Genomic DNA, 24679 nt, shown 5'->3' with positions numbered 1-24679 from the left:
CCCGTTGTGCCTCCGATGCCCACATCCTGAGTGCGAACGCAAAAAAACACTTTGCTCACAAGACACCCGAGTTTCCTCAGCAAAGGTCACTCGTCCCTGTTTTACTGAAAGAAGAGACACGTTGCCAAAGCTTCTCGTCTTGCACTCATCAGGACACACCCAAGAATGCCAAATTTCAAAGGGGGCCAGAGTTTGTACTGCATGAGAAAAGGGTGCTGGTTGGTTGGCAAGCTGACTCTGATTGGTCAAGGCACCGCCATGGGGAATGCACCAGGGAACTATTGCTCCCCCATGGTTTTGTTTAATTCAAAAATGTCACAAGGCCTGGACGCGTTCCTTTTCCCTGCAGAGGATGGGTCCCTGCGTATAAATATAAAAGTAGCTTCTAGCAAGCATAAGTGAGCCACATTGTGCGCCCGAATGATGATCTTACTTACCTGGTGCATTCTCCATGGCAATGCCTCAACCAATCAGAATCGATTTTCCAACCAATCTGCATCCCTTTTCTCATGCAGTATAAACTGTTGCTCCCTTTGAAATATGGTATTCTTACATCTGTCCTGATGAGTGCAAGGTGAAAAGCTTTGACAGCATGTCTCTTTCTTCAGCCATACTCAACTTCCGTACTACCAAGCGACGATTTGTAATCTCAGTTTCTTGTACCTTACCACAGTTTCTACACTGACCCCCTGAAACTCCATGGTACCCACAGCGTCACAGGTAATTGTTCCCAGAAAGAACACAGGGAATAGGAGCTGGAGGAAGCCATTCGGCCCTTCGAGCTTGCTCTGTCATTCAACAAGATCATGGCTGATCTTTGACCTCAACTCCACCTTCCTGCACTATTCCATATATCCCTCGATTGCCCTTGTGCCCCAAAGCATTTATTTATCTCTGTCTTGAATATATTCAATGCCCGAGCATCCACAGCCCTCTGGGGTAGAGAATTCCTAAGATTTGGAACCCTTTGAGCGTGGAAATTTCTCCTCATCTTGGTCTGAAATGGCCAATGCCTTATTCTGAGGCTGTGACCTCCATGTTCTAGATGCCCCAGCCAGGGGAAGCATTTTCTCAGCATTGAGTCAATTATGCCCCTCAAGAATTTAGGCATTTGGCTCAGTGGATAGCACTCTCGTCACTGAGGATTTGGGTTCGAGTCCCACCTCTGAGACTTGAGCACAAAATCTCGGCCAATCGCTGATGGAGTGCTGCACAATTGGAAACGCCGGTCAGGCCGGATGTTAAATTGAGGCCCTTTCTGTCCCTCAGATGGATATAAATGGCCCTGTGGTGCTATTTCTAAATAAAAAATTGGCCCAAAATATCCAAAAATAGATTATTTGGTCATTATCACACAGCTGTTTATGTGAGCTTGCTATGCATCAATTGGCTTTCAATAGCAACTTGCATTTATATAGTGCCTTTAACATAGAATTTGACCTTAACGCAAAATGTCCCAAGACGTGCCAACGGCATGTTCCGAAACCACACAAGGAGGTATTAAGTCAGTTGACCAAAAGCTGGGTTAAAGAGGTAGATTTTAAGGAGGTGTTTTAAAGGAGGAAAGCGAGTGAGAGAGTTGGAGTGGTTTAGGGAGGGAATTCCAGAGCTTAGGGCCCAGGTAGCTGAAGGCGCAGCCACCAATGGCAGAGTGATTAAAGTCAAGGATGCTCAAGAGGCCAGAACTTCAGAAGCGCACAGAGATCCTGGCGGGGGGGGGGGTGGTGGTTTGTGGGATTGGAAGAGTTTACAGGGGAAGGGAAGGCAAGGGTGAGGTAATGGATGGGTTTGAAAACAAGGGTGAGAACTTTTAAAAGCGGGGTGAATGGGAGCCAGTGTAGGTCAGCGAGCAAAGGGTGGGACAGGGACTTACACGTAAAACACTTCATTAGCTGTGAAGCATGCTGGGAAACTTTGTAACTCTTTCTTTCTCCATAGACCATGTTTTGGGAAAGCAACAAACTCCGTGTTTTTTTTTACTCATGTTACTTCACATTCTTCCCTCCGACTGAACCTCACTATCTTGTCACTATGTCCAGCTATTTGACCTTGGCTTATGTTGGACAAGACACTTACAGGGCCCCACCAATGCTGGTGTCCAAAAAGCTAGGCTTTGACCACAAAGTGGGCATCAGAATCCCTCCACCCTCATGGCCTCTAAAAGGCCACTGCCTCCTCCTCCCACCCTCCCCTCAATTCAGCTGCTAAGGAACTGTCCTCCCCCAATGCCGCCCCCCCCCACCCCCCTCAGGTTGGCTGAAATCTCTCCCTGTTCAGTAACTGGACAAGGAGCAAGATAAGTGGCAACTAATGTTCACACCACTCAAGTGCCAGGCAATGGCCATCTCCACCCCCACTTTCTCCAGGGCAACTAGGGGTGGGCAATAAATGCTGGTCCAGCAAGCGAAGCCCACATCCCATAACTGAATTAAAAAAAAACCAAGAGTGAATGCAACCATTTAACCCCTAGCACTTAGAAGGACAAGGGGTGGCAGACCATAGTTGCCAACCCTCCAGGATTGGCCTGGAGTCTCCAGGAATTGAAGATCAATCTCCAGGACAATCTCCAGCAACCCTGGAGAAAAATCATCGGGACATTAAAAAGACCCTTTTGGTCAGTTTCTTCACACATTTCCCTTTACCAGATATAAAAAATATTGAAAATGGTGGGGGTTGGGGGGGGAGGCTGTTTGACTGACAGTGAAGCATCATCCAATTGGGCAATGAGTCTTTTCGCTTCCAATCGATGTAGGAAGGCCGTATATCATGAGGATGGACGTGTTGGCCGATAATGGCAGTTGTGTGGGGGCAAGTCATGTGACGAAACCTCCTGGAAAACACTTAAAAACAGTTGGCAACTGCTACCATCTAGAAGGACAAAGGCAGCAGATAGATGGGAACACCACCACCTGGAAGTTCCCCTCCAAGCCACTCACCATCCTGACTCGGAAATATATCACCGTTCCTTCACTGTTGCTGGGTCAAAATCCTGGAACTCCCTCCCTAACAGCACCGTGGGTGTACCTACACCACATGGACTGCAGCAGCTCAAGAAGGCAGCTCACCACCACCTTCTCAAGGGCAATTAGGGATGGGCAATAAATGCTGGGCCCAGCCAGCGAAGCCCACATCCCGTGAATGAATAAATAAAAGTTCATGTCCCAACAATTTAAAAACTATTCTGTTTCCCTCAAAAAAAAAATTTCCTTTTGACAAATAATTGATGACCAAGTGTGTTGAGAGTGCACAGGAGTTTGTATAAGACCCCCCCTGACATGTATGTGTTTCCACTGATTCTCAACCTTAACTACCCACCTCAGTCCCTTCTCTTTCAGACATCTAGTTGTGGGTTTACGAGCTGAATCCCTTTATTTAAGTCCCTTCTCTCCACAGATGTATCCTGACTCACTCAGCGTTCCCAAAATGTTGTGTTTTTATTGCTAATCTCATTCTCCCTTGAATCCTTTCACCTTCCATGTCCCTTCCTGTACCTTATTTCACATGGTTACCAGTGGCGGAGGATAATCCAGGCTAAATCCCTTCTCATGTTCCCCCTCCCCACCCATCGTTGAGAATCCAAAATAGCCTTGGCTGTGGAGGTAACGCTCTGGATTTAACTCTGGCCTGGGGGACTTTCCGGTCACCCATTCGGGTTGTGCAAGATGTTCTCTCTCTCTCTCTCTCTGTGAGAAGTGCAGGACGATGTGTTGGATAAGACACGAGATAAACTCCCTCATCCCCTCTGGGAGGTAACAAGGCCTCTTTCTCCTTGCTCAGTCTTCGTTGCACGTTTTGCATACCCTTTGCCTGGGAAATAAAGTGGACGTGGCAGGTGAGGGAGGGGGGCGTTGTCAACGGAAATAATCCCCCGTTTGGAAAATTGAGTTTCTAGAACTCAAGCATTGGCACACTTGACGCTTTTCTTTGGCAGGGCTGACACCTGCTGCTCCAATGGTGGTCAAAGGGCATCACCACTGCAGCCAGGTCAGCAGTCAGTCCAGAGATTGGCCATCTTCGTTCGGTCCACACTCGCCACGTACTCTCCCGATAAAGACCAGGAAACCGCGTTAATGGATGATCTAGAAAGTGAGAGAGAGAGAATGCAGGTTATTCCTTGAGGAGCGATAAGAAGGTTTTAACGGGGGGGCAGATAGAGTGTGCATGGGAGCGGGGGGTTGAATTTGTGAAGGTTCAATCATTAAAGGCACAGACTTCATGGGACGGGGTGGGCGGTGGTTGGGTGGTGGTGAGGGGGTGGAGGGAGGGGGGGGGGCGGGGTGATGGTGAGGTCAGGATCTTTGCCTGACCAGGGGTGGGAATCCAGAGCTGGGACTTCTTTCTAGGGTTGCCAACCCGCCAGGATTGGCCTGGAGTCCCCAGGAATTGAAGATTAATCTCCAGGACACTGCTGTGTGCAACCCTGGAGAAAAATCATCCCGTGCATGAAAGATGATTGGTTGTGTCATTTTGTTTGAGGGTTTCTCTTTACCAGATGTAAAAATATTGAAAATGGGGGTGGCGGGGAAGGCTGTTTGGGTTGACAGCCAAACATCATCCAATTGGGTAATGAGTGTTATTGCTTTCCAAGCAGTGCAGAAAGACAGTGCGTCACAAGGATGGACGTGTTGGCCGACTAATGGCTGGAGGGCAGAGGCAAGGCAGGTGATGAAACCTCCAGGAATACATTTAATCACAGGAAATGTATAAAACACTTGTTGGAGCACAGCTGGAGTACTGTGTGCAGTTCTGGTCACCACATTATAGGAAGGATGTGATTGCACTGGAGAGGGTGCAGAGGAGATTCACCAGGATGTTGCCTGGGATGAAACATTTAAGTTATGAGGAGAGGTTGGATAGACTTGAGTTGTTTTCCTTGGAGCAGTGAAGGTGGAGAGGGGACCTGATAGAGGCGTACAAGATCATGAGGGGCATAGATAGGGTAGATAGGAAGGCACTTTCTCCATTAGTAGAGGGGTCAGTAACCAGGGGGTATAGATTTAAGGTAAGAGGTAGAAGGCTAAGAGGGGAGTTGAGGAGAAATTTTTTCACCCAGAGGGTGGTGGGAGTCTGGAACTCTCTGTCTGAAAGGGTGGTTGAGTCAGAAACTCTCATAACATTTAAGAAGTATTTAGATATTCACTTGTGTTGCCATAGGCTCCAGGGCTATGGGCCAAGCGCTGGGAAAATGGGGTTAGCGTCGTCAGATCTTTGACTGCGGACACGATGGGCCGAATGGCCTCCTTCTGTGCTGTGGACATCCATGAGTTGGCAATCCTGCTTCTTCCGGAACTCCGAACTGTGGCCTTCCCATTCCCGCACACCCCCCCACCCCCACCACCCCCCACCCCCACCCCCACCTTGCTCCCACCCCCAAAGTGGGGAAACAGCCGCTAGTTGGAATTTTGACCAGGGCAGCCTGCGATTGGCAGGGAGGCAGCTTCCCCTGCCCAATCGAGAGTGGCGCTGAAGGCCCAGTCAGAGGCCTTCCAGCCTTGGGGTCCGGCTGCAGGCAACTAACAGGGAGGGTCTTTCAGCCAATTTATAAAAACTTCATTAAAAAAGAAAAACGGAAAACAGCCAGGCCACCCCTGTGGTGGGGGGGTGTGGGGGGGGGGATGCAAGGCGAGCCCCATTTTAGGGCGGCCTTTAGCAGGACTTCCGGCTGGGTGGGCAGGCAGGGCCTATAGGCCTACCTGGAGTGCAGGCCTCAGCCTCAACCCCACCCCGGCCTGCCACTGTGTGATCGCTTCCAGGCAGCTAATTCGCCTCCAGTCCCGACAGGAAACTGGAGGACGACTGGAAAGATCCCACACGGCCTCCTAAAGCTGCCTAAAATAACCATCGGCTGACCACCTGACGGGGGGCAGGGTGGGGGGGTGGTGGTGGGTGCGTGGGAAGCCTTTCCCGGGCTCCAAACCCCCTGTCGGCCAACACGGCGGGCGTCAGGGGACGGGGTTGGGAAGTCACGGCGCCGACCGGGCTAGTAACATTTGGGCCCTGTTCATCTCTGTTCCCAAGGTCAGCGAGGGGAGAAGATCCAGCCTGGTGTGTTCTACAGATATCCCCCCGCCCCCCCCGCCTTCCTCCGAGGGACCGACAACAACTTTATAGAGCACCTTTAACAGTGGGAAACGTCCCAGGGAGCTCCGCATAAGACAAAATTTACAGATCAAGTCACTGGAGGAGCTATTAAGGCAGATCAAGAGCTTGGCTAAAGAGGTTCCGAGGGTCACCTTAGAGAAGGAGGTGGAGAGGTTGAGGGAGGGAATCCCAGAGCTTGGGGGCCCAGGCAGCTGAAGGCACGGCCGCCAATGGTGGAGCGATTAAAATCGGGGATGCTCAAGAGGGCAGAATTGGAGGAGTGCAGAGATCGTGGAGGGTTGTAGGGGTGGAGGAGATTACTGAGACAGGGAGGGGAGGGACCATGGAGGGATTTGAATGCAAGGATGAGAATTTTAAAACCGAAGCATTGCCGGACCGGGAGCCAATATGGATCAGTGAGCACAGGGAAGATGGGTGAACGGATATTGGCGTGCGTGAAGATACAAGTAGCAGAGGCCTGTATGAGCTCAATTTTAGGGAGACTGAGGGAGGGGAGCATTGCAATAATCAGCCCGTGTTGACTCCACTTGTTCTGGCCAACATTACCCAGGCAGACACTCTGTTTCTGTTAAAAACAAAAAAATTGCGGATGCTGGAAATCCAAAACAAAAACAGAATTACCTGGAAAAACTCAGCAGGACTGGCAGCATCGGCGGAGAAGAAAAGAGTTGACGTTTCGAGTCCTCATGACCCTTCGACAGAACTAAGTGAATCCAAGAAAAGGGTGAAATATAAGGTGTTTTAAGGTGTGTGTGTGGGGGTGGAGGGGAAGGGGGGTTGGGTGGGGGGGAAAGAAGTGGATGGGGGGGTGTGGTTGTAGGGACAAACAAGTAGTAATAGAAGCAGATCATCAAAAGATGTCACAAACATAGGTGTTAAAGTTGGTGATATTATCTAAACGAATGTGCTAATTAAGAATGGATGGTAGGGCACTCAAGGTATAGCTCTAGTGGGGGTGGGGGGAGCATAAAAGATTTAAAAATATTTAAAAATAATGGAAATAGGTGAGAAAAGAAAAATCTATATAATTTATTGGAAAAAACAAAGGGAAGGGGGAAGAAACAGAAAGGGGGTGGGGATGGAGGAGGGAGCTCAAGACCTAAAGTTGTTGAATTCAATATTCAGTCCGGAAGGCTGTAAAGTGCCTGGTCGGAAGATGAAGTGTTGTTCCTCCAGTTTGCGTTGGGCTTCACTGGAACAATACAGCAAGCCAAGGACAGACATGTGCACAAGAGAGCAGGGTGGAGTGTTAAAATGGCAAGCGATAGGGAGGTTTGGGTCATTCTTGTGGACAGACCGCAGGTGTTCTGCAAAGCGGTCGCCCAGTTTACGTTTGGTCTCTCCAATGTAGAGAAGAGCACATTGGGAGCAACGAATGCAGTACACTAAGCCCCCAACTTTAACACCTATGTGTTCTTTTGTTCTGTTGTCTGTGACATCTTTTGATGATCTGCTTCTATCACTGCTTGTTTGTCCCTACAACCACACCAACCCCCTCCACTTCTCTCCCCCAACACACACACACCTTAAACCAGCTTATATTTCATCCCTTTCTTGGATTCACTCAGTTCTGTCGAAGGGTCATGAGGACTCGAAACATCAACTCTTTTCTTCTCCGCTGATGCTGCCAGACCTGCTGAGTTTTTCCAGGTAATTCTGTTTTACTCTCTCTCTGTTTCTGGCTGTTTCTACATAGGGGGAAAGACATCCATGTTTTATCTCCATCCAATGACCACAGGATTTTCAGGAAAAATCGCTGACCATCAATCAGGAGTGAGATTCTAAACTGCCAGTCGCTTGGTAGTACAGAACTTGAATAATCGCTGAAAAGAGAGACATGTTGCCGGAGCTTTTCATCTTGCACTCATCAGGACACAAATGCAAGAATGCCAAACTTCAAACAATCACAACAATTTATACTACAGGAGAAAAGGGTGTGACTGGTTGGCAAGTTGACTCTGATTGGCTAAGGTGTTGTCATTAGAAGAGCAACAGGGAACTATTGGCTCCCCAAACTTAAAGAGAATTCAGAAATGGTGCAAAACTTGAACATATTCCTTTTGTTTGTAGAGGACGGGTCCTTGTGTCTGAATGTGTGTCACTTCTAGCACGTGTAAATGAGCCACATTACGAGTGTGACTGATTATCTTAAATTGGTTCTTAGTGTAGTCATTAGCACACTCGGAATTGTTCAGCAATTGCTGTCCAATCACAGAATCCCATCTAACAGCGTTTTAGGTTTTACAAGCGTTGGCTCTATGAGTGCGGTCTGTACTCTGTGTACTACAAACAGCCGAACAAACATATTGTTTGATTCAATCGGCTAATCATTGGGACTTACGGCCGACATACCTGACATCTCAACCGCACTGAAATTCATGCACAGTGTTGCTCAATTGTGTGGCAGTCAGAGACTGACGGCAGCAGCATGCAGTTAGACAGATTTTTAATCAGTAAGGGAATCAAGGGTTATGGGGAAAAGGCAGGAAAGTGGAGTTGAGGATTATCAGATCAGCCATGATCTCACTGAATGGCGGAGCAGACTCGATGGGCCAAATGGCCTACTTCTGCTCCTACGTCTTATGTCCTTATAATGCTGGTGGCGTGAATGGCTTGCTTAAGCTGTTGTAAAAGTACCTTGTCCAGCTCAAATCACCCTGGAAAGGGGAAGTATCTCAAAATTCTGAACAAGTTCAACGGGAAACTCTTCATCCTTTCCTCTTTTAATCATTTTATTCCAGTCCCAGTCAATATTTATCCCTGATTAAAACAGGTTTGCAGGACGTTTATCACTTTGCTGTTTGCTGGAGCTTGCTATGCACAAATCGGCTGCTGAGTTTCCTACTTTGCAGGGACTATGTTTCTAAACTTCATTGGCTGTAAAGTTTTGGGATGCCCTGAAGTCAAATAAGGTGCTGCAGAAAGGCAAATTATTTATTCCATTATTTCTTATGGCTTCCAAGGCACCAAATAAATGTAAGTAGTTGTTATTTTGGTGCCAGCATCCTGTAAGGCACAGAATTAATTTCACTCCCCAAACACTCATGCAAGGAGAGACACCAGGTCAGAACTCGAACGCTCAACGTGCACTCTCCACATACCTGTGTTGACCGACCAAGGAAGTCTCCAATTGCCCAGTGAGGGTGTCCCAGACATAGAGAACTCCGTCAGACGATCCTGCAATGGCATAGCGCCCATCGGGGCTGAAAGAGCAGAAAAGGACAAGTCCATTATCGCCATCCTCCAGGCCAGTGTGCGCAGGCGCTCGAGAGAGCGTAAATTCAAAGGATTATCTTAGTATGAACACCCCTGCCCACACCCCCATCTTTCTGCAACTTCCTTCACCTCTGCATGCACTTGCCTCTGAGTTAGTAGGTCACACCACTGGCTCCCACACCAGTGACTTGAGACCCATAATCCAGACTGACACTCCCAGCGCCAGTACTGAGGGAGTGCTGCTCTGTCAGAGGGTCAGTACTGAGGGAATGCTGCACTGTCAGAGATCAGTACTGAGGGAGTGCTGCACTGTCAGAGATCAGTACTGAGGGAGTGCTGCACTGTCAGAGGGTCAGTACTGAAGGAGTGCTGCACTGTCAGAGGGTCAGTACTGAGGGAGTGCTGCACTGTCAGAGGGTCAGTACTGAGGGAGTGCTGCACTGTCAGAGGGTCAGTACTGAGGGAGTGCTGCACTGTCAGAGGGTCAGTACTGAGGGGTTGCTGCACTGTCAGAGGGTAAGTACTGAGGGAGTGCTGCACTGTCAGAGGGTCAGTACTGAGGGAGTGCTGCACTGTCAGAGGGTCAGTACTGAGGGAGTGCTGCACTGTCAGAGGGTCAGTACTGAGGGAGTGCTGCACTGTCAGTGGGTCAGTACTGAGGGGTTGCTGCACTGTCAGAGGGTCAGTACTGATTGGCTGCACTGTCAAAGGGTCAGTACTGATTGGCTGCACACTGACTGCAGTACAAAAAACACTTCATTGGCTGTAAAGCAGTTTGGGGAGTTCAGGGGATGTGAAAGGCACTATAGAAATGAATGTTTCTCTTTCTAGTTTGATGCTGATTATAATGATGTAATGGAGAAGCTGGGGCTGTTCACCTTGGAGCAAAGGAGGTTAAGGGGAGATTTGATAGAGGGGGACGAGATGATGACAGGTTTAGAAAGATAGACAAAGAATAGTTGTTTCTGTTCACTGCTGGTCCAAGGACTAGTAGGCACAGTTTTAAGGTTTTGGGCAAGAGATACAGGGGGAATGTGAGGAAGTACCTTTTTACACAGCGAGTGGTAATGATCTGGAACCCGCCCACGAGGTGGGTGGAAGCGGGGACAATGGGTGATTTCAAAAGGAAATTGGATGGGCGCTTGTGGGGAAATAAACCCGCAGGGATAGAACGGGGGGAATGGGACTGACTGGAATGTTCCGTGGGCAGCCGGCATGGGCTCGATGGCCGAATGGCCTCCTCCTGTATGACCATCAGCTGCGACCACACCTTCCGCAGCCTTGCCATTCCCCCCACCCACTCTCCCCACCCCCACACCACCCCGACCCCACCACTCCCCCGCTCCAGCATTACCCCAGGTACAGACTCCCTTCCCTGCTCCTGGCCAATGGCCTCTTCTGTCAATCGTCCTCCCTGCCGGGCAGGGATCTGCCTTTCCAAGAATCCCAAATAAGACTCTCCGAGCTCCTGATCACCAAAACCACCCCAACCAAGATCGGGGTCGCTGGACCCAGGCAGGTTAATTTTAACTGTACACAAAGCAGACGGTTTTCTCTGGCCCCTGTACTTTTATGGTTAACCAATGAAAAAAATAACAAGAAATGAAATAAAAGGCACAAAAAAAGTAAACTAAAGCCAAATCTTTTGTGTGTTGGGGGCTTTTTCTCCTGGGTGTTTTTAACTTGCCAGCAGCATCCTGGAGGTTAATCTGCAGGGAAATCCAGGAGGGGGGTGGGTGGGGGTGGTGTTGGCAAACTCCAGGAAGACTTTGAAAAGAAAATATCAGAGAGTGCCGAGTGAGGGGGAGAGTGACTCAGTGCTGAGAAAGGTTACTGCTGTGCGTTAAACCGTTTATTTCACCTCAGGGACCCAGAACAGAAGCCAAATGGATGAAATCTGGCAGCCTGCCACTGTTGTGAATGGTGAAATGAATTTGGAGAATCCAACTCCAATTTCTGCACATCTACTAAGCAGTTTTTTTTTTAAATAAGGGGAACCTTACACTCGCCAAGAAAGATTCGCTGACACATTATGTGCCTACGACCCAAGAAAACTGCCCAGTACTGATGCAGATTAACTTAACAAATTACTAAAACGTAGCAACACAAGTTTAAAGAGCCATAAAAGGTAATAAATGTAACACTTACGCCATCTTAGTATCAGGCAATGACTATCTCCAACAAGAGAGAATATAACCAATATCCCTTGACATTCAAAGGCATTACCATCACTGAATCCCCCACTATCAACATCCTGGGGGTTACCATTGACCTGAAACTGAATGGGACTAGCCATATAAATACTGTGGCTACAAGAGCAGGTCAGAGGTTAAGAATCTTGCAGTAAATAACTCACTTCCTGACTCCCCAAAACCAGTCCACCATGTACAAGGCACAAGTCAGGAGTGTGATAGAATACTCCCCACTTGCCTGGATGAGTGCAGCTCCCACAACACTCAAAAGCTCAACACCATCCAGGACAAAGTAGCCCCGCTTGATTGGCACCCCATCCACAAACATTCACTTCCTCCACCACTGACGCACAGTAGCAGCAGTGTGTGTACCATCTACAAGATGCACTGCAGGAATTCACCAAGACTCCTTCAACAGCACCTTCCAAACCCACGACCACCACCACTTAGAAGGACAAAGGCAGCAGACACAGGGGGAACACCACCACCTGGAAGTTCCCCTCCAAGCCACTCACCATCCTGACTTGGAAATATATCGGCCGTTCCTTCACTGTCGCTGGGTCAAAATCCTGGAACTCCCTCCCTAACAGCACTGTGGGTGTACCTACACCACATGGACTGCAGCGGTTCAAGAAGGCAGCTCACCCCCACCTTCTCAAGGGGAAATTAGGGATGGGCAATAAATGCTGGGCCCAGCCAGCGACGCCCACATCCTGTGAAAGAATTTAAAAAGTACAACCCACACACTGAAGTTCATTTTGAGGTGAACTGAATTGAAAAGCGGGGAAGTTATGTAGAAACTTAACCATGGTTGGAATACATTTGGCGCACCAACTAGCCTCCATGTTACAATAAAGATGTCGAGCGCTGGAGAAGGATTACACTAAATCTGAGAATATAACTCTGAGGAAAGATTGAACAGGTTGAGGCTGTCTTGAAAAGTGAAGGCTGTGGGCTGAACCAATAAAGATCTTTAAAATATCGAAATGGATTGACAGATGTGGAGATGATCTTTCCATTTGCAGGAGAGAGCAGAAACTAGGGATCATGAACACTCCTGCTCCTGGTTTCTATATTTCAATGGGAGCAGGGCTATTGAGTTGGATGATCAGCCATGATCATAATGAATGGTGGAGCGGGCTCGAAGGGCTGAATGGCCTACTCCTGCTCCTAGTTTCTATGAATATAAGATAGTGACTAATAAATCCAATCGGGAATTCAGGAGCAACTTCTTTACCCAGACACTGGGTGAGAATGTGGAACTCGCTACCACAGGGAATGGTTGAGGTGAATAGTGTAGATATATTTAAGTGGGATGCTGGATAAACTCAAGAGATAAAGGAATAGAAGGATACATTGATGGGGGAGATGAAGACGAGGTGGGAGGATGCTCGTGTGGTACATGACCCCTGTGGCCGGGATTCTCCACCCACGTCGTGGCAGCCCAGCCAAAGGTCCACTGAATTTCGACATGACCGGACGACCCCAGTGGTGGGCGGGGCCAGAGAAGCCAGCCCTGAGTCACAGGCTTGTGGGTTCAAGTCCCACTCCAGAACTCTGAACATAATAATCTAGACTGATACTCCCAGTGCAGGGAGTGCTGATGGAGGGTCAGTACTGAGGGAGTGCTGCACTGTCAGGGAATCAGTACTGAGGGAGTGCTGCACTGTCAGGGAGTCAGTACTGAGGGAGTGCTGCACTGTCAGGGAGTCAGTACTGAGGGAGTGCTGCACTGTCAGAGAATCAGTACTGAGGGAGTGCTGCACTGTCAGAGAGTCAGTGCTGAGGGAGTGCTGCACTGTCAGAAGGTCAGTACTGAGGGAGTGCTGCACTGTCAGAAGGTCAGTACTGAGGGAGTGCTGCACTGTCAGAAGGTCAGTACTGAGGGAGTGCTGCACTGTCAGAGGGTCAGTACTGAGGGAATGCTGCACTGTCAGAAGGTCAGTGCTGAGGGAGTGCTGCACTGTCAGAAGGTCAGTACTGAGGGAGTGCTGCACTGTCAGAAGGTCAGTACTGAGGGAGTGCTGCACTGTCAGAAGGTCAGTACTGAGGGAGTGCTGCACTGTCAGAAGGTCAGTACTGAGGGAGTGCTGCACTGTCAGAAGGTCAGTACTGAGGGAGTGCTGCACTGTCAGAGGGTCAGTACTGAGGGAGTGCTGCACTGTCAGAGGGTCAGTACTGAGGGAGTGCTGCACTGTCGCAGGGTCAGTACTGAGGGAATGCTGCACTGTCAGAAGGTCAGTACTGAGGGAGTGCTGCACTGTCAGAAGGTCAGTACTGAGGGAGTGCTGCACTGTCAGAGGGTCAGTACTGAGGGAGTGCTGCACTGTCAGGGAGTCAGTACTGAGGGAGTGCTGCACTGTCAGAGAGTCAGTGCTGAGGGAGTGCTGCACTGTCAGAAGGTCAGTGTTGAGGGAGTGATGCACTGTCGGAGGGTCAGTGTTGAGGGAGTGATGCAATGTCAGAGGGTCAGTGTTGAGGGAGTGATGCAATGTCGGAGGGTCAGTGTTGAGGGAGTGATGCAATGTCGGAGGGTCAGTGTTGAGGGAGTGCTGCAATGTCGGAGGGTCAGTGTTGAGGGAGTGCTGCAATGTCGGAGGTGTCATGTTTCAGATAAGATGTTAAATCGAGGCCCTGCCTCCTGTGTCAGAACATCCTACAGCACTGTTTTGAAGAACAGGGGAGTCCTCCCCAGTTTCCAGGCCCTCAACCAACATCATTAAAATGGATTTTTGGCGTTTGGTAATATAGATCTTGAGTATTGCTGAAAAAGAGACTTTTTTTGGTCAAAGCTTTTTCATTGCGCACACACCCAGGACAATTCGCAAGAAATCATTAGATTGACATTAGCTAAATGATGACTTTAGATATGATCCCGTGACTGGACAACATTTGCTAAATAATCCTCAATGTCCTAAGAATTACGTTGACAACTAATTTAAGATAGTCAGTCGGTATCACCGTGTGGTGCATCTGTGTGCACTGGAAGTTACATATATTAATACACAGGACCTGTTCTTTGCAGACAGAAAGGACATGTGCACACATTGTGCCTGTTTCAGCTAAACAAAATAATTGACAGCCATTTGCTGGTTCACTTCTCAGGGCAATGTTTTGATCAATCAGAGTCAAGCTGCCTGGTTCAAATTTCAAACACTGCTTGGCAGTTAACTGTCAATCACTATCAATTGGTGCACTCTCCATGACAGCCCCTCTACCAATCAGCATTCTCTTCTCATACAGTATAAATATGTTGTTTCCCTGACATTGGTATTTTTCTTTTGTGAATAGCTCTGTTGAGTGCAAGACGAAAAGCTTCGACAAAAAGTAAAGTCTCTTTTTCGGCGATTCTCAAAACGGATTGTCTGGTCATTAGCTTCTGGGAGCTTGCTGTGCACAAATTGGCAGCTGAGCTTCCTGCGTTACAAAACAGTGACTGCACTTCAAAAAAAGTATTGCATCGGCTGAAATCATTTTAAGAGATCCTGAGGCGATAGAAGGCGCTACTTAAATACAGCGTCATTAGATCAACACAAGCCAAACTCCAATTCTTCATTCTCTTTCAAAGCTGCGACTGCAGATAGCTCTTCCTCTCTTCTCTGTCCCCTCACAAAAGTCAATAATGTCCTTCTTCAGATCAAGAAAGCTGTAGCCTGGTCTGACTGACATTTTTTCACAACAGCAGTCCGACAGCATTGCCAAAAGCAACTCGATAAACAGCCATCGGAATTGGTGCCAAGTGCAATGCAGCATTGAGACTCACCTGAAGATTGCCTTGGTCCAATCAGCTCCACACTTGAACCCTTCAGCTCTGGAATAAACAGAATTGAGAAAGGCTCAGAAAGTCCCTTGTGCACCTCAGAACAAAGCCTCGGAGGGGGGGGGTGGGCGGGGGTCGCTAACCCGGATAAATCTCCTCCTCACCCCCTCCAAATCTCTTGGCAACAACTTCTAACGCGAAAACAAAATCAAAAAAGTCGGGTTGTGCCTCGCAATTCCTAGCCTTTCTGCTCACTGTACCTGAGCTCTTGCCTGATTTCATTCATCCGCAGGTCTGTCACGTTCAGCAGATCGTCACGGGAACAGCTCAGTAGCTGGGTCCGGTCAGAGTTAATGTCTAAAGATGTCACCTTTCCCTGCAGTGATATCTCATTGGACTTCATTCCCGCCCTAGGGAGCAACAAACAACAACGGCTTGCATTTATATAGCACTGATAACTGGCAAAACATCCCATGGTGCATCACAGGAGCAATTAGCAAACAAAATTTGACCCCAAGCCACATAAGGAGATATTAGGTCAGGTGGCCAAAACCTTGGCCAAAGAGGGAGGCTTTAAGGGGTGTCTTAAAGGAGAATAGCGAGGTAGAGAGGCAGAGAGGTTAAGGGAGGGAATTCCAGAGCTTGGGGCCCAGGCAGCTGAAGGCACGGACGCCAATGGTGCCTTCAGGTGAAATTAGGGGTGCACAAGAGGCGAGAATAAAAGGAGCGCAGATATCTCAGAGGGTGGTAGGGCTGGAGGAGATCCCAGAGATGGGGGAGGGGTGAGGCCACGGAGGGGGTTGAAAACAAAGATGTAGAATTTTCAGATCAATGGCCTGGATTTTCATAGTGGCGGAGTTTCGCTACCCGCTGTCCAGGGAGTCTGTGGAGAACACATCCCCGCCGATACTTCATGCCCAACAAGCCTTCAACAAGGCTGGAGGTGGGACTTCTGCCCCCATCACTCAGGAGGAAGCCCCGCCTCAGAGAGTCGCTGGACAATATGGTTCCTTTGGGGGGGGGGGGTGGGGAGCGGAATGCCTGGTGTTAAAAGGAAGTTGCTCATGGAAGCACCACAACCCTTCCCCCAACCCTCCGTCCCACTCGAGGCCTGGACAGAGTTATTTTTCGGACATCACCCCCCCCCTCCCCCACCCCAAAACTCCTCTCGCCAGCCCCAAAATGGAGGCTGGTCGGGAAGCTGCCCTGAAGTGGTCAATAATTGGCCACCCGAGGGCCTCAACTGGGGCCAGGGCGGGCAGGCTGGCCTAGGCCTCCCCTCGTCCAACGTAGACATTGCGGAGAGGTCAGGGTGGGTGGGACCCCGATGGGAGAGCCACCCAAAAAGGTTTACAGTCACCCCCGCCCTACAAACCCACTGGCAGGGGAAGGTAAAATCCTGCCCCATAATCTTAAAGAGACGAAGATGCGTGTCCTCAGTATGGGGAAGTATCGTCCGCCCATGATGTCAGCAGATTTGGAGAGAGGTGAAAATTGACATTATCGTAACAATTCAGCACCCACCTTCCCACCCCACCCACCTCCTGAATCTGTTCCATCATTCAGTTAGGTCATGGCTGATCTGCCTCTCAACTCCATCTAAGCAACTTTACTCTAGGTCCTCCAACATTTTTACCAACAAAACTCTACCCATATCAGTCTTGATCGCTCCTACTGTCCCCCCACCCCCCAAGCATCTAGCATTTGGGGGCGGGGGGGAGAGAGTTCCAGATTTCCCCCACCCTTTATGCTTCCTGGTTCCACACCCTGTCCCCAGAATGGCTTGGATCTGATTCCCTTGTCCTCGATTGGTCATCAGAGGAAATAGCTTGCCTGTGTCTACCTTACCAAGACCAATCTATATTTTCAACACCCTCAACAGAACTTATCTCAGTATTCTAAACTCGAGGGAATGCAGGACATTGAGCAGGAGGGGAAGGGGAGTTAACGGATTGGGGACAGCAAACAGTTGGAAAAAAAAGGGTCTCTCGAGAGCTGAAAGGGTGCAGGCAAGAGAGCTGAAAGGGCAGGAAACCAAGAGCAGGCCCGTGTTGAGCCATGGCTTCCTGGGTAACACTTTTGCCTCAGAGTGAGAAGGTTGCAGGTTCAAGTCCCACTCCAGAGACCTGAGCACATAATTTGGGCTCCAGTGCAGTACTGAGGGAGTGCAGAACTGCCGGAGTTACTGTCTCTCAGATGAGACTTTAAACCAAGGCCCTGTCAGGTGGACATAAATAATCCCATGACCACTGATCTGAAGAAGAGCAGCAGAGTTCTCTCCCTAGTGCCAATATTTATTCCTTAACCAACAGCACCTGGAAAACAATAAACCAAAACAGAAAGTGCTGGAAAAACTTAGCAGGTCTGGCAGCATCTGTGGGGAGAGAAACAGAGCTAACGTTTTGAGTTCATGACTCTCCTTCCAATCTAAATGAGCCCCTGGAAAATAGTTGCTCTGGTCGTTATCATACTGCTGTTTGTGGGAGCTTGCTGCGCACAAATTAGTTACCACGTTTCCTACATCACAAGTGACGAGACCTCAAGTGGCTGTAAAGCACTTTGGGACACAGTGAGTGGGTGCGAAAGGCGCCATAGAAATGAAAGCTCGTTCCTTGTCACTGGGAGTTGAATTTTGATGGGCTTTCTATGGCTGACTCCATTCAACGATCCCTCACCAACCCAGAGACTCTCGCAAACCCCCTTACCTAGAATCCCACAGGCGGATTTTCTTGTCACTGTGACCGCTGATGATGAAGTAGTCTAAGCAAACGATGTCGCTGCAGCGGGAGGGAACGGAGATCAATTTGATGCCTGGCACAACATAACAGGGAGGAGTAACAGGTTGATCAGAAAAATATCCACCATGTTGAACTAAGACAGCGCCTCAAATACACTCAAGCCCAGGAGGATTCAATCGCGCCTGAGCTATTGGCAGCCCTGAGGATGAAATCTTCCAAATTGATCCCACTAAATATAAGTGGTTTTCTTGTGAAAGGTTCGAGCTCATTATCACTTCTACTCTTAGCGTAATGGATGGCAGTGTTATGATTAAGCGGCTGGCTGAAATCATTTGAGAAAGTTCAAATGATTGATATATAAAGGTAACAGATTCCCGGCAGCATTTTCTGAGCCCCAACTAATCGTGACTGATGATAGAATGTTGGGTTATTCATTTGTCTGCAAGGAATGATAGATATCTGGGAGTAAGTGAGGAACAGGAGGAGGCCATTCAGCCCCTCCTTCTTGTTCTGCTGTTCAGTTTGGTCTTGGATAATCTTTATTTTAAATCCATTCACCTGCTTTGGTTCCTTAACACCATTGAACACAAACATACATACGAAATAGGAGCAGGAGTGGGCCATTCAGCCCCTCAAGCCTGCTCCGCCATTCAATAAGATCATGGCTGATCTGACTGCGTTTTGGGTTCCACATTCCCGTCTACCAGCGATAGCCTTTGAATCCCTTGCTTAACAAGAATTGATCGCCCCCCCCACCCCCCAGTAAAAAATATTCAATGATTCCACCTCCACTGCCTTCTAAGGCAGAGAGTCCCAAAGTTGCACAACCCTCCGACAGAAATAAAATCTCCTCATCTCTAAAAGCCCTAAAATGGTGACCCCTAATTTTTAAACTGTGCCCCCCTGGTTTTGGATTCACCCGCAAGAGGAAACATCCTCTTGGAGGGGGAGGTGGGGCATTGTGTTACTGCCATGGGGCTAGTATTCCAGAGACCCAGGGTAATCTCTAGGCAGCTGTGTCCGAGATCTGAATTCAGTAAAAACCTGGAATTAAAAGTCCGATGACGGTCACAAGGCCATTGCCGATTGTCATAAAAACCCACCCGGTTCACTAATGCCCTTCAGGTAAGGGTGGCAGGTTTCCTTCCCTGGTTTGGCCCACATGTGACTCTGGACCCACAGCAATGTGGTTGGCTGTTAAATACCCTCTGAACAAGGGCAATTAGGGATGGGCAATAAATGCTGGTCCAGCCAGCAACACCCACATCCCATGAGCAAATCAGAAAAAAACCTTGTCAAGACCATTCAGGATCTTGTATACTCCAATCAAGTCACCCCTCACTCTTCTAAATTCCAGTCTGTCCAACCTTTCCTCATAAGACAACCCACTCATTCCAGGTATCAATCTAGTAAACCTCCTCTGAACCGCCTCCAATGCATCTACACCCTTCCTTAAATAAGGAGACTGAAACTGCACACAGTATTCAAGATGTGGTCTCACCAATGCCCTGTATAACTGAAGCATAACATCTTTCCTTTTATGTTCAATTCCTCTCGCAATAAAGGATAGCATTCCATTAGCCTTCTTAATTACTTCCTGCACCTAATACTAACGTTTTGTGACTCATGCACTAGAGCAGCAACTCCCTCTGCTCCTCGGGATTCTGCAGCCGTTCACCATTTAAGTAATACTCTGCATTTTTATTCTTCCTGCCAAAATGAACAACATCAGATTTTCCCGCATTAAACTCCGTCTGCCAGATTTTTGCCCATTCACTCAACCTATCTATATCCGTCTGCAACCTCCTCATGTCCTCTTCACAACATACTTTCCTACTTTACTTTGTCTCATCTACACATTTAGCCACCATACCTCTGCTCCCGTTGTCTAAGCCATTGATATAAATTGTAAAATGTTAATGCCCCAGCACAGACCCCTGAGCTCGTCACATCCTGCCAATCCGAAAAAGATCCATTTATGCGTACTCTCTGCTTTCTGCCAGTCAGCTAATCTTATGTCCATGTTAATATGTTCCCCCCTACGCCATGAGCTGTTATCTTCTGGAATAATCTTTGATGTGGCACCTTATCAAGTGCCTTCTGGAAATCCAAGTACAGCACGTCTACAGGTTCCCCATGCTTGGCCTAAATAGCCAAGTGGTTATGGTACTGGGTTTGTGACCCCAAGATCAAGAGTTCGAATCTCACAATGGCAAACTATGAAACATGTAACTTCATCTGAAACAGATGGAAATGGGTTTGTACTCAAAAGAGTTACAGGCTCCCCTTTAACCACAGCGCATGTTATTCCTTCAAAAAAACTCCAATAAATTAGTTAAGCACGATTCCCCTTTCACAAAACCATGCTGACTCTTCCCGATTACCTTCAGTTTTTCTACGTGCCCAGCTATAACCTCCTTAATGAGCGATTGTAACACCTTCCCCACAGCAGACGTCAAGCTAACTGGCTTATAGCTTCCTGTTTACTGCCTCCCTCCCTCCCTTCCTGAATAGAGGGGTTATATTTGCTGATTTCCAGTCTGATGGAACCTTTCCAGAATCTAGTGAATTTTGGAAAATTAACACCAAGTCATCTACTACCTCATTAGCCACCTCTTTTAAGACCCTAGAATGAAGTCCATCAGGACTCGGAGACTTGTCAGCCCACAGCTCCATCAGTTTGCTCAGTAACACTTCCGTAGTGATTGTAATTTCATTAAGTTAGAACATAAGTCATAGGAGCAGAAGTAGGCCATTCGGCCCATCGAGTCTGCTCCACCATTCAATGAGATCATGGCTGATCTGATAATCCTCAACTCCACTTTCCTGCCTTTTCCCCATAGCCCTTGATTCCCTTACTGATTAAAAATCTGTCAATCTCAGCCTTGAATATACTTAACGACCCAGCCTCTACAGCCCTCTGCTGTAAAGAATTCCACAGATTCACTACCTTCTGAGAGAAGAAATTCCTCCTCATCTCTGTTTTAAATGGGTGACCCCTTACTCTGAGATTATGGCCTCTGGTCCTAGACTCTCCCACAAGGGGGAACAACCTCTCAGCATCTACCCTGTCAAGCCCCCTAAGAATCTTACATGTTTCAATAAGGTTGTCTCTCATTCTTCTAAACTCCAATGAACCTACTCAGACTCTCCTCATAAGAAAATGCCCCCCATACCCGGGGTCAACCTAGTGAACCTTCTCTGGACTGCCTCCAATGCTAGTATATCATTCCTTAGATAAGGGGACCAAAATTGTTCACAGTATTCTAGATGTGGTCTAACTAGTGCCTTGTATAGTTTTAGCAAGACTTCCCAATTTTTATACTCCATTCCCTTAGAAATAAAGGCCAACATTCCATTTGCCTTCCCTATTACCTGCTGAACCTGTACGCAGCTTTTTGTGATTCATGCACGAGGACCCCCTAATCCCTCTGTGCTGCAGCTTTCTGCAGTCTTTCTCCATTTAAATAATATTCAGCTCCTCTATTCTTCCTGCCAAAGTGCAGAACCTCACACTTTCCCACATTATATTCCATCTGCCAAGTTTTTGCCCACTCACTTAACCTGTCTATATCCCTCTGTAGACTCTTTGTGTCACCCTCAACACTTGCCTTCCCACCTATTTTTGTGTCATCCGCAAACTTGGCAACAGTACATTCATTGACAAAACATTAATATATATTGTAAATAATTGTGGTCCCAGCACTGACCCCTGTGGCACTCCACTAGTTATAGGTTACCATCCTAAAAATGCCCCTCCCTTATCCCAACTTTCTGTCTTCTATTAGTGAGCCAATCCTCTATCCATGCTAATATACGACCTCCAACACCGTGGGCTCTTATCTTATTAAGTAGCCTTCCTCTCTCCCTTCCACCTCTGGATGTACAGCTATTACTGGAATGTTTATATTGCTTACCAAACAAAAATCTACTGATTCTAGCACAGAAATTTCCAAACCTCAACAGCTCCAAACTGGAATCTAATGAATAGGTAACAAAACAATCACTAATTTCGTTGTGATTTTATTATCTCACCCCTGTTGGCACCACTTTGTACCACCCATCTTCTCTGAGCAACAATGAGTTCTGTACAACACACACACACACTCTCAGTATTCTAGGTGTGGTCTAACTAGCACCTTGTAATGTTTTAGCAAGACTTCCCTTCATTCCCTCCACCACCGACGCACACTAGCAGCAGTGTGTACCATCTACAAGATGTCCTGCAGATATGCACTAAGGCTCCTTTGACAGCACCTTCCAAATTCATGACTGCTACCACTGAGAAGGACAAGGGCATCAGATACATAGGAACACCACCACCTGGAAGTTCCCCTCCAAGTCACTCACCATCCTGACTTGGAAATATATCGCCGTTCCTTCACTGTCGCTGGGTCAAAATCCTGGAACTCCCTCCCTACCAGCACTGTGGGTGTACCTACACCACATGGACTGCAGCGGTTCAAGGAGGCAGCTCACCACCACCTTCTCAAGGGCAATTAGGGATGGGCAATAAATGCTGGGTCCAGCCAGGGACACCCACATCACCTGAATGAATAAAAAAAAAACACGCAGGCACTTTCTCTCTCTCTCTCTCACACTCACACCCGCCACCCACACGCCCCCTTCCCCCCCGCCAACCAAGCCCTCTGCCAATTCAATTCAAGGGGGCTGGGCCCATGGGGAGTGAGGCAAAAGATGGGAAATTACAGGCCGATTAGCCTGACCTTGGTCATTGGTAAGATTTTAGAGTCCATTGTTAAGGATGAGATTTCAGAATACTTGGAAGTGCATGGTAAAATTGGACAAAGTCAGCATGGTTTCATTAAGGGGAGGTCATGCCTGACAAATCTGTTAGAATTCTTTGAGGAGGTAATGAGTAGGTTAGACAAAGGAGAGCCAATGGATGTTATCTACTTGGACTTCCAGAAGGCCTTTGACAAGGTGCTGCACAGGAGGCTGCTCAGTAAGATAAGAGCCCATGGTGTTAGAGGCAAGGTACTAGCATGGATAGAAGATTGGCTGTCTGGCAGGAGGCAGAGAGTGGGGATAAGGGGGTCCTTCTCAGGATGGCGGCCGGTGACTAGTGGAGTTCTGCAGGGGTCAGTGTTGGGACCATAACTTTTCACTTTATACATTAATGATCTAGATGAAGGAACTGAGGGCATCCAGGCTAAGTTTGCTGATGATACAAAGATAGGTGGAGGGACAGGTAGTATTGAGGAGGTGGGGAGACTGCAGAAGGATTTGGACAGGTTAGGAGAATGGGCAAAGAAGTGACAGATGGAATACAATGTGGGGAAGTGTGAGGTCATGCACTTTGGTAGGAATAATAGAGGCTTAGACTATTTTCTAAATGGGGAGAGAATTCAGAAATCTGGAGCGCAAAGGGACTTGGGAGTCCTAGTCCAGGATTCTCTTAAGGTTAACTTGCAGGTTGAGTCGGTAGTTAGGAAGGCAAATGCAATGTTGGCATTTATTTCGAGAGGACTAGAATATAAAAGCAGGGATGTGCTGCTGAGGCTTTATAAGGCTCTGGTCAGACCACATTTAGAATATTGTGAGCAATTTTCGTATCTCGTATCTCAGGAAGGATGTTCTGGCCCTGGAGAGGGTCCAGAGGAGGTTCATGAGAACGATCCCAGGAATGAAAGGCTTAACATATGAGGAACGTTTGAGGACTCTGGGTCTATACTCGATGGAGTTTAGAAGGATGAGGGGGGATCTGATTGAAACTTACAGAATACTGAAAGGCCTGGATAGAGTGGACGTGGGGAAGATGTTTCCATTAGTAGGAGAGACTAGGACCCGAGGGCACAGCCTCAGAGTAAAGGGAAGACCTTTTAGAACAGAGATGAGGAGAAACTTCTTTAGCCAGAGAGTGGTGAATCTATGGAATTCATTGCCACAGAAGGCTGTGGAGGCCAGGTCATTGAGTGTATTTAAGATGGAGTTAGATAGGTTCTTGATTGGTAAGGGGATCAAAAGTTACGGGGAGAAGGCGGGAGAATGGGGTTGAGAAACTTATCAGCCATGATTGAATGGCGGAGCAGACTCGATGGGCCGAATGGCCTAATTTCTGCTCCTATGTCTTATGGCTCACCCGACAGTGGGGAATCTGACCTGCAGGTGGACATGTTGAAAGGTCAGGTTCAGCAAACTGGGGAATCTCCCAACTTCTTGCAAACTTTACCTGGGGGACACAAATCTGGGTCTACGAGTTTCCATGGATATTTAAAAAGGGAAAGAGTGAGATTAGTGAGCATTGGTCCTCTAGTGAGTGAGCCTGGGGAATTAATAATGGAAAATAAGGAAATGGCAGATGAACTGAAGCGATATTTTGTGTCTGTCTTCACTATAGACGATAGATGTAAACTCTCATAAACAATTGTGAATTTTTTTATTATTCATCCATGGGATGTGGACATCACTGACTATGCCAGTGACAACCACATTGTTGTGGGTCTGGAGTCACATCAAGGCCAGACCAGGTAAGGATGGCAGATTCCCTTCCCTAAAGGGCATTAGTGAACCATTACGACAATTGACAATGGTCATCATTAGATTTTTAATTCCAGGTTTTTATTGAATTCAAATTCCACCGTCTGCCATGGTGGGATTCGAAACCGGGTTCCCAGAGCCTTAGCCTGGGTCTCTAGATTATCAGTCTA

At 47.9% G+C, this 24679-nt stretch overlaps 1 protein-coding gene across 1 annotated transcript in view; it reads right to left on the bottom strand.

Annotated features, from left to right (window-relative positions):
- Positions 1-3120: 3120 nt before the first annotated feature.
- The window catches only part of LOC121283835 (autophagy-related protein 16-1-like), a 96620-nt gene continuing 75061 nt past the window's right edge, over positions 3121-24679 (bottom strand). Inside the window, exons 14-18 of the mRNA XM_041198613.1 lie at positions 17976-18081; positions 15531-15680; positions 15274-15321; positions 9204-9305; positions 3121-4079 (exon numbers count right to left, since the gene is read on the bottom strand). Coding sequence (XP_041054547.1) covers positions 3986-4079; positions 9204-9305; positions 15274-15321; positions 15531-15680; positions 17976-18081 — 500 coding nt within the window. The 3' untranslated portion in view covers positions 3121-3985. The remainder of the gene's footprint in view (positions 4080-9203; positions 9306-15273; positions 15322-15530; positions 15681-17975; positions 18082-24679) is intronic.

The sequence above is a fragment of the Carcharodon carcharias genome, chromosome 11 (assembly GCF_017639515.1).
Source record: "Carcharodon carcharias isolate sCarCar2 chromosome 11, sCarCar2.pri, whole genome shotgun sequence".
NCBI classification, from domain to species: domain Eukaryota; kingdom Metazoa; phylum Chordata; class Chondrichthyes; order Lamniformes; family Lamnidae; genus Carcharodon; species Carcharodon carcharias.
This window is presented reverse-complemented; position numbering and strand designations above follow the sequence as displayed.